The sequence below is a fragment of the Rattus norvegicus genome, chromosome 2, assembly GCF_021556685.1.
Source record: "Rattus norvegicus strain SHRSP/BbbUtx chromosome 2, alternate assembly SHRSP_T2T, whole genome shotgun sequence".
Lineage (NCBI taxonomy): Eukaryota > Metazoa > Chordata > Mammalia > Rodentia > Muridae > Rattus > Rattus norvegicus.
The window spans coordinates 59,060,270-59,074,332 of record NC_141535.1 but is presented as its reverse complement, the minus strand read 5'-3'; the positions used below and the strand labels follow the sequence as shown (position 1 = coordinate 59,074,332).

General features: G+C 40.7%; 1 protein-coding gene and 1 pseudogene across 9 annotated transcripts in view; both read right to left on the bottom strand.

Moving 5' to 3' along the window:
• Cplane1 (ciliogenesis and planar polarity effector complex subunit 1) overlaps nucleotides 1-14,063 on the bottom strand; it is a 100,179-nt gene that overhangs the window by 26,736 nt on the left and 59,380 nt on the right. For 5 of the 9 annotated variants that reach the window (XR_015662721.1, XM_087621753.1, XM_087621754.1 and 2 more), the window contains 5 exons: nucleotides 13,519-13,587; nucleotides 12,388-12,545; nucleotides 11,412-11,541; nucleotides 9,860-9,914; nucleotides 8,007-8,111 (listed from right to left, as the gene is read on the bottom strand). Coding sequence is in view for 7 of the 9 variants with exons in the window: in XM_087621753.1 (XP_087477879.1) it covers nucleotides 8,007-8,111; nucleotides 9,860-9,914; nucleotides 11,412-11,541; nucleotides 12,388-12,545; nucleotides 13,519-13,587 (517 nt within the window). In the remaining 2 variants the exon portion in view is untranslated. 9 annotated transcript variants of the gene reach the window in all.
• Nucleotides 2,360-2,658, bottom strand: LOC147996108 (thymosin beta-10 pseudogene; annotated as a pseudogene).

The following is a 14,063-nucleotide window of genomic DNA, read 5'->3' as shown; positions in this document are numbered from 1 at the left end:
CTGAGTGCTGGGTTTAAAAGCATGAGACACTATGCCAGAGACGATCCTAATCCACCAGGAGTGGTGGTGCATGCTCTTAATCCCAGCACTCAGGAGCAGAGGCAGATGAATCTCTGAGACCACATCGGGGTCTACACAGGCAGTGCTAGGCCAGCTAGGGCCATATAGTGAGCGCCTGTCTCACACTACCCCAACCCAAAGAAAAGAAGAAAGAAAACAGCTCTAAAAACTGCCTAACACATCAATGCACTCAATAATCAGAAGCTGGTTGAATATCTAATGGCATGACTAGAAAGGAATATGCTTACAGAATACTCTTGTCAATAGAAGAGAATGTATAATGTAAGTAGAAATCAAAGGAAATGCACCCAATGTAATCCTGAACACAGGCTAGTCGGTCATTTCAGATACGACGTAACTATAACAAGTTCCATGCCATCCAATTTTCTTAAACAGATGTAAACAACTGTGTAACAACATAGTATTATTACATAATATAAAGTATTTTAAACATCACTTCTTAATTACCATTTATTTTATTAGTATGCATAAACTAAGCAATAATATTAACACACAATGTATCACTTTCAACATTGCTGTAGGTGTATTAAGATGTAAATACAGTACAAAGGTACAACTTGTTAGGATACATTATGAGAATGTCTAAAGATAACTGGAAAAAATAACACTGGGCCTTCCAGTCTGAACCAGTGCACTAGCAGAGTCCCACAACACCCAGAGGGAGTCCTACTCCCAGGAGCTCTAACATGCTCAGGATCAGAGCTGAGGAGGCCACAACATCTGACCCAACATCCAGACTAACTGGGACTGCCAGGATCTAAGGGCACAGGAACCTGTTTCCCTCCAGTCTGAACCAGTGCCCAGTGCCCTGAGCAGACCTTGGGTACTGGTTCTGTACCCACTTCTACAAAACCCAGAGGAAGCCGGACTCCCAACTGCTCTGAAACACCCAGGATCATAGGAAAGGCCACAACATCTGCCCCAACACCCACCTCAACACCAGAGTAACTGGGTCCCCCAGGATCCAGGTACACAGGAACCCCCACCCAGTACGGGTTCCTTCCAGTCTGAACCATTACCCTGGGCAGACCTTGGCCACTGGTTCCCCACCAAATACCACAACACCTAGAGAAATGCTGACTCCCAGGTGCTCTAAAACACCCAGGATCATAGGTGCTTTGAAACACTCAGGATCACAGGATAACAGGATCACAGAGGAAGAAGCTTGACTCCCAGGAAATTGGACACAACCAGAATCTCAGGATCACAGGATCCCAGAATCATAGGATCACAGAGACAGCTGGTCTCTGAGGAGTTTTGACACAACCAAGATCACAGGAGGGACAGGCTGCAGTCAGAGACAGCAAGGACAGGTAACATTAGAGATAAACAGATGACGAGAGGCAAGTGCAAGAACATAAGCAACAGAAAACAATGTTACATGGCATCATGAGAACCCAGTTCTCCCACCACAGCAAGTCCTTGATACTCAATCACACTGGTAAATACACAATGAGATCAAACCTAAGGATAATAGGTATAGAAGAGAGTGAAGACTCCCAACTTAAAGGGCCAGTTAATATCTTCAACAAAATTATAGAAGAAAACTTCCCTAACCTAAAGAAAGAGATGCCCATAGACATGTTACAAGAAGCCTACACAACTCCAAATAGAAAAGAAACTCCTTCCATCACATAATAGTCAAAACACCAAACGCACGAAACAAAGAAAGAACATTAAAAGCAGTAAGGGGAAAAGGTCAAGTAACATATAAAGGCAGACCTATCAGAATTACACCAGAGTTCTCACCAGAGACTATGAAAGCCAGAAGATCCTGGACTGATGTCATACAGACCCTAACTAAGAGAACAAAAATGGCAGCCCAGGCCACTATACTCACCAAAACTCTCAATTAACATAGATGGAGAAACCAAGATATTCCATGACAAAATCAAATTTAGACAATATCTTTCTACAAATCCAGCCCTACAAAGAATAATAGATGGAAAACTGAACACAAAGCGGGAAACTACACGCTAGGAAAAGGAATCTTCTTTCAACAAGCCCAAAAGAAGATAGCCACATAAATATAATTCCTCCTCTAACAACAAACATAACAGAAAGCAACACTCACTATTCCTTACTATCTCTTTTTTTGTTTGTTTGTTTGTTTGTTTTGCCACGAGGTATGTTTTATTTTCATCAATCATACAAATAATTTTCTATTATATCCCAAGGCAAACCAGTGAAATTTGGCAGTCCGATTAGTGAGAGTTCCCCTTCAGAGACCCACAGGCCAGTGGCATCAGCGCGGAGTGCCCGGGTTCACAGTGCAGCTTGTGGCTCGCGTCCATCTTGCAGGTGGCTCTTCCTCCACATCACAAGGGGATCTTGGAGATAAAGGGGTGGGTGGGGAAATCTTCCTAGACTTTTAGGAGATTTCACTCCTCTTTTCCTGTTCAATGGTCTCTTTGGTCGGCAGGGTGTTCTTTTCCTGTGTCTCGGTTTTCTTCAGCTTGGCCTTATCAAAGCTGGCGATTTCCCCCATGTCTGGCCTTATTATCTCTTAACATCAATAGACTGAATTGCCCAATAAAAAGACATAGACTAATGGACTGGATAGGGAAAGAGGACCCAGCATTTTGCTACATACAAAAAATTCACCTCAGTGACAAAGACAGACACCACCTCTGAGTAAAAGTTGGGAAAAATTTTTTCCAAGAAAACAGTCCCAACAAACAAGCTGGAGTAGCTATTCTAATATGGAATAAAATCGACTTTAAACCAAAAGTTAACAAAAGAGACAAGAAAGGACAATATACTTGTCAAAGGAAAAATCTACCAAGATGTACTTTCAATTCTGAACATCTATGCTCCAAATGCAAGGGCACCCTCATTCATAAAAGGAACTTTACGAAAGCTCAAAGCACGCATAGCACCTCATAAAATAAGAGTGGGAGACTGCAACACCCCACTCTCATCAGTGGACAGTTTATGGAAACAGAAATTAAACAGAGACACAGAGAAACTAACAAAAGTTATGAACCATCCCGGACTTCAAGCAGTATTACAGAGCAATAGTCATAAAAACTGCATGGTATTGGTACAGAGACAGGCAGATAGATCAGTGGAACAGAATTGAAGACCCAGAAATGAACCCACACACCGATAGACACTTGATCTTTGACAAAGGAGCTAAAACCATCCAATGGAAGAAAGATAGCATTTTCAACAAATGGTGCTGGTTCAACTGGAGGTCAACATGTAGAAGAATGCAGGTCGATCCATTCTTATCACCATGTACAAAGCTTAAGTCCAAGTGGATCAAGGACCTCCACATAAAAACAGATACACTCAAACTAATAGAAGAAAAAGTGGGGAAGAGTCTAGAACACATGGGCACTGGGGGAAATTTCCTGAACAAAACACCAATGGCTTATGCTCTAAGATCAAGAATCGACAAATGGGACCTCATAAAACTGCAAAGCAAAAGGCACTGTCATTAGGACAAAATGGCAACCAACAGATTGGGAAAAGATCTTTACCAATTCTACATCTGATAGAGGGCTAATATCCAAAATATACAAAGAACTCAAGACGTTAGACTCCAGAGAGCCAGATAAGCCTATTTAAAAAATGGGGTACAGAGCTAAACAAAAAATTTTCAGCTGAGGAATATCAAATGGCTGAGAAGTACCTAAAGAAATGTTCAACATCCTTAGTCATCAGGGAAATGCAAATCGAAACAACCCTGAGATTCTACCTCACACAAGTCAGAATGGCTAAGATAAAAAATTCAGGTGAGGGGTTGGGGATTTAGCTCAGTGGTAGAGTGCTTGCCTAGGAAGCGCAAGGCCCTGGGTTCGATCCCCAGCTCCGAAAAAAAGAACCAAAAAAAAAAAAAAAAAAGACAGCTGTACTGTACTTGTATATAATAAACAAATAAGTCTTTAAAAAAAAATTCAGGTGACAGCAGATGCTGGCGAGGATGTGGAGAAAGAGGAACACTCCTCCATTGTTGGTGGAATTGCTAACTGGTACAACCACTCTGGAAATCAGTCTGGAGGTTCCTCAGAAAATTAAACATTCCACTACCTGAGGACCCAGCTATATTTCTCTTGGGCATATACCCAAAAGATGCCCCAACATACACCAAAGACACATGCTCCACTATGTTCATAGCAGCCTTATTTATAATAGCCAGAAGCTGGAAAGAACCCAGATGTCCTTCAACAGAGGAATGGATTAAAAACATATGGTACATCTACACAATGGAGTACTACTCAGCTATCAAAAACAATGACTTCATGAAATTCATAGGCAAATGGAATAAACTAGAAAGTATCATCCTGAGTGAGGTTACTCAATCACAGAAAAACACACTTGGTATGCACTCATTGATAAGTGGATTATTAGCCAAAAACTCAAATTACCCAAGATGCAATCCACAGACCACAGGAAGCTCAAGAAGAAGGATGACCAAAATGCGGATGCTCCCACTCCTTCTTAAAAGGGGGAACAATATCCATAGGAGGGGATATGGAAGTAAAGTTCAGAGCAGCAACTCAAGGAATGGCCATTCAGAGCCTGACCCACATGTGGCCCATATATATACAGCCACCAAAACTAGGTAAGATTGATGAAGCTAAAAAAATGCATGCTAAAAAGAACCGGATATAGATCTCTCCTGAGAGACACATCCAGAGCATGTCCAATATAGAGGTCAATGTTAGCAGCAAACCACTGAACTGAGAATAGGACGCCCTTGGGGGGAATTAGAGGAAGTATTGAAAGAGTTGAAGGAGCTTGCAACCCCATAAAAACAACAATGCCAACCAACCAGAGCTTCCAGAGACTAAACCACTATCGAAAGACTACACATGGACTGACCCAGGGCTTCAACTGCATATGTAGCAGAGAATAGTCTTGTTGGGGCATCAGGGAAAGGGGAAGCCCTTGGTCCTGCCAAGGTTGGACCCCCAGTGCAGGGGAATATGGTGGGGCAATAAGGGGGATATAGGTGAATACCCATATAGGGGAGGGGGAGGGGAGGGAATGGGGAATTATGGACAGGAAACAGGGAAGGGGAATAACCTTGGAAATGTAAGTAAAGAAATATATCTAATAAAAAAGTTTTTAAAAAAAGTTATGAACCAAACGGATTTAACAGATCTCTATAGAACATTTCACCCTAAAACAAAAGAATATACCTTCTTCTCAACAACTCATGGTACCTTCTCCAAAACTGACCATTTAATTGGTCACAAAACAGGCCTCAACAGATACAAGAAGACTGAAATAACCCCTTGCATCCTATCAGATCACCACGCACTAAGGCTGGTCTTCATTAACAACAAACAGAAAGCCCGTATACACATGGAAGTTGATGTTAACTTGCTCAAGAAAGAAATAAAGAAATTAAAGACTTTAGAATTTAATGAAAATGAAGACACAACAAACCAAACTTATGGGACACAATGAAAGCAGTGCTAAGAGAAAAACTCATAGCTCTGAGTGCCTTCAAAAAGGAATTGGAGAGAGCATACACTAGCAGCTTGATAGCACACCTGAAAGCTCTAAAACAAAAAGAAGCAAATACACCCAAGAGGAGTAGAAGGCAGGAAATAATCAAACTCACATCTGAAATCAACCAAGTAGAAACAAAAAGAATCAACAAAACTAGGAGCTGGTTCTTTGAGAAAAATCAACAAGATAGATAAGCCCTTAGCCACACTAACCAGAGGGCACAGAGAGTGTATCCAAATTAACAAAAACAGAAATTGAAAAGGGAGACATGAGAACAGAATCTGAGGAAATTCAAAAAATTATCAGATCCTACTACAAAAACCTATACTCAACAAAACTGGAAAATCTGGAGGAAACAGACAATTTTCTAGACAAATACCAGGTACCAAAGTTAAATCAGGATCAGATAAACATCTAAACAGTCCCATAACTCCTAAAGAAATAGAAGCAGTCATTAAAAGTTTCCCAACCAAAAATAGCCCAGATGGGTTTAGTGCAGAATTCTATCATACCTTCAGAGGAGACCTAATACCAATACTCTTCAAACTATTCCACAAAATAAAAACAGAAGGGAGACTTCCCAATTCCTTCTATAAAGCCACAATTATGCTTATACCAAAACCACACAAAGACCCAACAAAGAAAGAGAACTTCAGACCAATTTCCCTTATGAATATTGACCCAAAAACACTCAATAAAATTCTCTCAAACTGAATCCAAGAACACATCAAAACTATCATCCATCATGATCAAGAAGGCTTCATCCCAGGGATGCAGGGATGGTTGAATATACGAAAATCCATCAATGCAAACCACTATATAAATAAACTCAAAGAAGAAAAACCACACGATCATTTCATTAGATGCTGAGAAATCATTTGACAAAATTCAATACCCTTTCATGATAAAAGTCCTGGAAAGACCAGGAATTCAAGGCTCATACCTTAACATAGAAAAAGCAATATACCATTAGCCAACGTCAAACTAAATGGAGAGAAACTTGAAGCAATTCCACTAAAAACAGGGACTAAACAAGGCTGCCCACTCTCTCCCTACTTATTCAATATAGTACTCGAAGTCCTAGCCAGAGCAATCAGACAACAAAAAGAGGTCAAAGGGATACAAATTGGAAAGGAAGAAGTCAAAATATCACTATTTGCAGATGATATGATAGTATATTTAAGTGATCCCAAAAGTTCCAACAGAGAACTACTAAGCCTGATAAATAACTTCAGCAAAGTGTCTGGATATAAAATTATCTCAAACAAATTGGTGGCCTTCCTCTACTCAAAGGATAAACAGGCTGAGAAAGAAATTAGGGAAACAATACCCTGTTATTTATAGTCATAAATAACATAAAATACTTCGGTATGACTCTAACTGTGAAAGTGAAGGATCTGTATGATAAGAACTTCAAGTCTCTGAAGAAAGAAATTGAAGAAGATCTCAGAAGATGGAAAGACCTCCCATGCTCATGGATTGATATAGCCGGACCTAACCATTTTCAGTCTGACTCCTTCAGAGTCAGGATTAATATAGTAAAAATGGTCATTTTACCAAAAGCAATCTACAGATTCAAATGCAATTCCCATCAAAATTCCAACTCAATTCTTCACAGAGATAGAAAGAGCAATTTGCAAATTCACTTGGAATAACAAAAACCCAAGATAGTGAAAACTATTCTCAACAATAAAAGAACTTCTGGGGGAATCACTATCCCTGACCTCAAGCAGTGTTACAGAGCCTCTCCCTCCCTCCATTACCACCCCTCCTTCCCGTTACCCCTTTCCCTCCTCCCTTGTTACTCCCATCTTAAGTCTTCCCTAGGAGAATAACTTGGAATAAATATATAATGCCACATAATTTAAAATTTCCTTTAAATTACTGCCTTAATGAATACCTTACCAAACTTTTAAAAGATAAAATTTTTTAAAGTTATGTGTATATCACTAGCTGGTTCAAGGCCCCAACACATATACAGCAGAGGACTACCTGGTTTAGCCTCAGTGAGAGAAGATGCACCTAACCTTCAAGAGACCTGAGGTTCCAGGAAGTGGGGAGGTGTGGTAAGGTGGGAGTGGAGACATTCTTCTTGGAGATGGGAGGTGAGGGGAAGAGCAATGTGGTAAGGAACTGTCAGAGAGCAGACCGGAATGGGGATAACAGCTGGTCTGTAAAAATAAAATAAAATGATTGAACGGATATGTTGCTTTATGAATAAATGAGGTAACATAAAAAAAAAATCATGAGTGTGTGAGTATATGTGCTGACATATGTAGATACCCACAGAGGCCAGAAGACTGCACTGGATCCCCTAGAGCTGAAATAACAGTTACTTATGAGCTACCTGACATGGATGCTAGGAACCAAACCAGTTCTCTGGAAGAACAGCTACTGCTCTTACCTCGGAGCTGTTTCCAGCTGCAACATATGACCTTTTAAACTTTTAAAGCATTTACCTGGGTCTGTGTTTGTACTAGCATCATGACGTCCCACAGCTTTCTTTTGTACAGAGGCCATGAAATGCAGTCCAGCTGAAGTATTAACATCGTGTTCTAACATTTCTTAAATATAAAACACAATACAGAAGGCAATCACTGAGAGCCAACACACCACTGGAAGCACAGTAACTTGAGGTGGGCAGTGGGATGTTATCAAACTGCATTGTCTGCATGAGGTACTGTATAAACTACATCTCAGAGACATGATGGATCAAATCCACAGTTGTAGAGGACACTATCTGTCATGCCCATAAACCTAGAGCCTTTTGCTCTATCTAATGAAGGTCCGGTAGAAGCAGAGTGATGAGACTGTTACTATAGAAAACCCAGCCCATCCAACGTGTGGAGACTAGCTTTGAAGGAGTCAGACTGAAAATGGTTAGGTCCGGCTTGTGCAGCAGTACTATAAAGGAGGTAAGAAAGCCTAGCACTGGCTACTGAGAAATAAGGGAAAATGAAGGCAGAATTTGGGGTTGGTTTTGGTCAGGTTGATATTAATATAAATGGAGAAATGTTCTTGGTATAACACAATACACATCCACTGGTGTACTACACATTCATTAAAAAAAATGGCATTGGGGTTGGGGATTTAGCTCAGTGGTAGAGCGCTTGCCTAGAAAGCACAAGGCCCTGGGTTCAGTCCTCAGCTCCGGAAAAAAAAAAAAAAAAAAAAAAAGGCATCATACAAATGACACTGTTCTGAACTGATTCACATTTTTAACATGTGTACTTTCTATAACAAATTCAATGTTGGGCGTATTCTCTCCTAATTTCCTTATGTAAGCCTTTTTAAAATTCTATTTGACATTCTAATTAACCACATCAGTCTACCACAGACCTTAGCAAACTTTCTCTCTAGCAACTCCTCTACTTTGTTATGGTCAGAAAGCTGTGAGAGGTTATGTTTCAGTAAAATTAGATTCATAAAAGCAGGCATGGTCTAGATCACGTATTGATGTCAACCATTTCTCTACTGGATTAAAAAAAATACAAAGACCCTCCACCTTATTATATAGAAAAAGAAGTAACTGTGATGGTTTGCATAAAAATGGCCCCATAGGCTCATATATTTGAATGCTTAGTCACCATGGACTGGAACTCTTTGAAAAGATTAGAAGGATTGGTAGGTGTGGCCTTGTTGGAGGAAATGTGTCCCTGGGGATGGGCTCTGAGGTTTCAAAAGCCCACACCAGCTCTGTGTGTGTCTTTCTCTATCTCTCTGCTTGTGGATGTAGCTCTCACCTTCTGCTCCAGAGCCCTGTGTACCACCATGCTTCCTGCCATGATAATGGACTGACCCTCTGATACTGTAAGGATGCTCCAATTAAATGCTCTCTCTTATAAGAGTTTCATTGCTACATAGTGGTGGTGCACACCTTTGACCCCAACACGTGGGAGGCAGAGGCAGAATACTCTCTGAGTGCAAGGCTAGCCTGGTCTACAGAGTACGTTCTAGAACAGGCAGGGCTATACAGAGAAACCCTATCTTGAAAAACAAAAAATAAACAAAAGATTTGTATGGTCATGGTATCTCTTCTCAGCAATAAAACACTAAGACAGTAATATACTCTTATTTTTATATTAATTTCTTTCCTTTTTTTTTTTTAAATTCCTGAGACATGGTTTCTCTGTGTAGCCTTGAATGACCAGTATCTTGAGTTATAGAACTCAAACTCGGAGATCCACCTACCTACACCTTCCAAGTGCTGGGATTAAAGGTATGTGCCACCATGCCCAGCCTATTACACTTATTTCTAAACAGCTGACTTAACACTAAACTTAGACATTACATTAATCATTTGTATACATACCAAAAGGAATGTCAAATTTATCCAAAGGCTGAGAATCATGATGTCCTAGTTGTTCCTGAATGGAATTCAAAATAATCAATCTATTAATAACTCAAAGGCACTTATTATTTTGGAAAAATAAATCTAATAGCTATGAAGATTGAATTCTTTACATATTCAATTTCTATCATGTTAGGTAAAACTACTTACTCTATTAAGTTATTTATTTTGTCAAAGCAACTGTACAAACTGTTCATGAAATCCACAAGTAATAGAAAATAACATTACCAATTTAATACCAGCTTAACTAATTATAATTACCATGTACAAGTCTCCACAGCTGAATAGACTTAATGCTCAGACTGTATCCCTGTCCTGCGAAAGTTCTCAATGGACTCAAAAGACATTTGACTAAGTGCCTCCAGACATGCTCATTAGGACTTAATGAAGAAGCATAGCTTTAAGAACATATTCAAAAATTAAATTCTGTATCTCTTCAATGTTTGTTCCAAAATGAATGAACAGTTAAATAGGTTTGACTTATAATATAGGTTCCATAGCAAATCTATCTGGATAACTCTGGACAGAAAATGATCATTATATGCATTAAGACAGAGAAAAAGCCCAGAGTGACATCATACACAGCTAGTCACCAGGCAGAGGCTCTAAGCCGAGCCTTTTCAGAGTGTTATCCAGTTATTTTTCACCTCCATAAAAAGAGGGTGTCCCAGGCCACATGAAGTTCAAGAAGGATGACCAAAATGCAGATGCTTCACTCCTTCTTAAAAGGGGCAACAAATATATCCATAGGAGGGGATACAGAGGCAAAGTTTAGAGCAGAGACTGAAGGAATGGCCATTCAGAGCCTGCCCCACGTGACCCATATATATACAGCCACCAAAACTAGATAAGATGGATGAAGCTATGAAGTGCATGCTGACAGGAACCAGATGTAGATCTCTCCTGAGAGACACAGTCAGAGCATGTCAAATACAGAGGTGAATGCCAGCAGCAAACCATTGAACTTCAAATGGGACCACAGTTGGAGGAATCAGAGAAAGGATTGAAAGAGCTGAAGGGATTTGCAACCCCATAAGAACAACAATGCCAGCCAAACAGAGATCCCAGGGATTAAACTACTACCCAGACTATACATGGATTGATCCACGGTTCCAGATGCATATGTAGCAGAGGATGGCCTTGTTGGGCACCAGTGGAAGGGGAAGCCCTTGGTCCTGCCAAGGTGGACCTCCAGTGCAGGGGAATGTCAGGGGTGGTGGTAAATGGGGGTGTATAGGGGGGATATCCTTATGGGAGAGGGGATAGGGGGCTTATGGACAGGAAACCGGGAAAGGGAATAACATTTGAAATGTAAATAAAAAACATCCAACTTAAACAAAAAAAAAAGAGGGTGTTCATTTGTGGAGGGAATCAGCAGGGCTCTCATGTACTATGATGGCTAGACTCTCCATGCCATGGCCTGACACTCCAGCAACCAGGCCACAGCCACAAAAAAAACCCACCAAATTGCTCCATGCAAGTGAGGGAAGAGTCTCCTGTAGCTGTTCTGTACCTTGGGTTCCATGGGGACTTCTGACTCATTACTAATGAGGGAATCATCTGGTCGGAAACTAACACTTGGCTTTCTTCTGGGCTTCTGAGCCCTTCTTTCTTGCAGCTCCCTTTCAGCTCGTCTGCTTTGCCTGTTGAAGACAACGGTTAGAACATGGTTTCCTTTATAGTAATCTTAGGTTCTCATCTGTGTTTTGCTACATGAAAACAGCTGCTGAAAATCCATTTCACAAAGATTTAACTAATGATACTCTGCTAGATATAAACAATTGCAGCTGCCACTGAACCAAGTACTCGGACCTAGACACTAGAATCCGAGAACAGATATATACCTTCTAAACAGTTTCAAGCTCTTCTGGTGCCAGAAACCCTATGGAAAAATCTCCAGTAAGCTCCATGAAGAGGCTCAATAAAAACCTCAGCAAGGAGCACTCGAGGCGGAAAGGCCAGCATTTAAACACACGTTCTATTTGCATAAAGTACTCCCACACACCTTGGACGGCCACTGCAGGGCCAAGGCTATAGTACGTGCTCTGCAGTCTGTCTCCAGCAGCCTTGCTCCACACTCACACTCCCCGTGTGTGTGGACATAAACACTTCATTCATCACTACTCTCCTACCGTGTAACAGTTTAGGGATATACGGTAAAGCGGGCAAAGATAAAGACTGGTTCAAAGTACTTAACTGTACATGAAATTTTACCTGATCCCAAAGATTTGTGCTACAGAAACACAGAGAAAACACTCCAGCCATGAAAGGGAAGGAGGAAAACTTTAAGAAAAATGGAGAGGGAGGAAAAAAATCACATTTCTTATAATAGAGTTCATCTTTCCAAACTGTAAGATTAATTTACACACATGGCAAATGACAAGGACACTACTAATTACATGTAGTTGTGTGCTGTGAAGGGACTGAAGCAGAGCCATCTTCATGACCTTGGTACACAACTTATCAGATGACATGTCAACAGAACTTGCCTCTTCTTTCCTTGTGTTATTTTAGGTGCTTCCATATTGACCTTTAGAAACTGAAGATGGGCAGAATCGCCTTGTTCAAATACATTGTGTGCTAGTTTTTGTTGGCTTCTTTTAAATGCCAGGAGGTTTTCAAGTGGGATAAGCTGGGGCTTCTTATACTACAAAAAGAAAACATAATTCAAATACACAATTGTGTGGAAAAACAAATGAAACATTTAAATTGAGCTAAGACACATAAGAGACAGAACATATCCAATCCAACGACTGAACTTGGACAGGAGAGGCTTCCATGTCCTAGACAGCGAGAGAGGGCTGTGAAAGTTCCATACAGGACTTTTTATTTTCTCCCCTGGAAACTAACTCAGGGCCTGGAGCATGCTCAGTCAGTACGGCAAATGGATGCCTCCTTGGCCCTCAACTGAGTCACCTTGAAGTCCCCACTTTCTAAACTGCATTTCCATATAAAATCTTCCTCCCCATGAGGCAATATAATATGTATGACATTTAATTGACTGTAAATACAATGCAAAATGTAATAAGTATAGATGGAGTAAACATATCAGCATATTCTGATGATCCCTAAACAGGGGTGATCCCTAAACAGGGGTGATCCCTAAACAGGGGTTTCAGAAGATTTGGGGGTTTAGCATATTATTCTAGTAAACAAACTTTAAAATTATTCTCAAAATAATAAAATTTTCACATCATTAATCTCTCTTCTGTTCATCAGATGTCAAGGAAAGGAGGCATGGTTAATACTTCTCCCAATGAATAACTACTTCTCTTCATGGTAGCCCCTGCAAGAAGTAAATTATACCACAGCACAAGTTCCTGGGTTGCTACCCTAGTGTGTGCTATTAACCGACCTAATTGCATCAATCAGGGTGGGATCTGTGAGGACTGGTAAACTTACAAAGCTACTGTCTCTTCCCATGGGGTGCTACTGACAGCTGGCATGCACTTAAAACTCTTGTCTCAAACAAATCTGAGGAGACTACTATTGCCAGACACTTCAAACACACTATATGCACTTGCTACACTCACCTACACACACACCTACACACACACACGCACGCACACACGCACGCACGCACACACACACACATAGAGTACATGGTAAATTTATTTTACTTGTATCTTCTTTGTGGAGGAAAAAAACAGGTATAAGAGGATGCAGATTCTGGCAGGTATACAAAATACCTAAAATATTTAAAACATAAAATTATTTTAGGGGTTGGGAATTTAGCTCAGTGGTAGAGCGCTTGCCTAGTAAGTGCAAGGCCCTGGGTTCAGTCCCCAGCTCCAAAAAAAAGAAAAAAAAATTATTTTAAACCTGACTTTTATGCTGTTGTCTAGAACAAAGAACTCTCTTAAGAAATGGGCTGAGCACTACCTAAAGACTATACATGGACTGACCCTGGACTCTGACCTCATAGGTAGCAATGAATATCCTAGTAAGAGCACCAGTGGAAGGGGAAGCCCTGGGTCCTGCTAAGACTGAACCCCCAGTGAACATGATTGTTGGGGGGAGGGCGGCAATGGGGGGAGGATGGGGAGGGGAACACCCATAAAGAAGGGGAGGGGGAGGGATTAGGGGGATGTTTCCCCGGAAACCGAGAAGGGGAATAACACTCGAAATGTAAATAAGAAATACCCAAGTTAATAAAAAAAAAAAA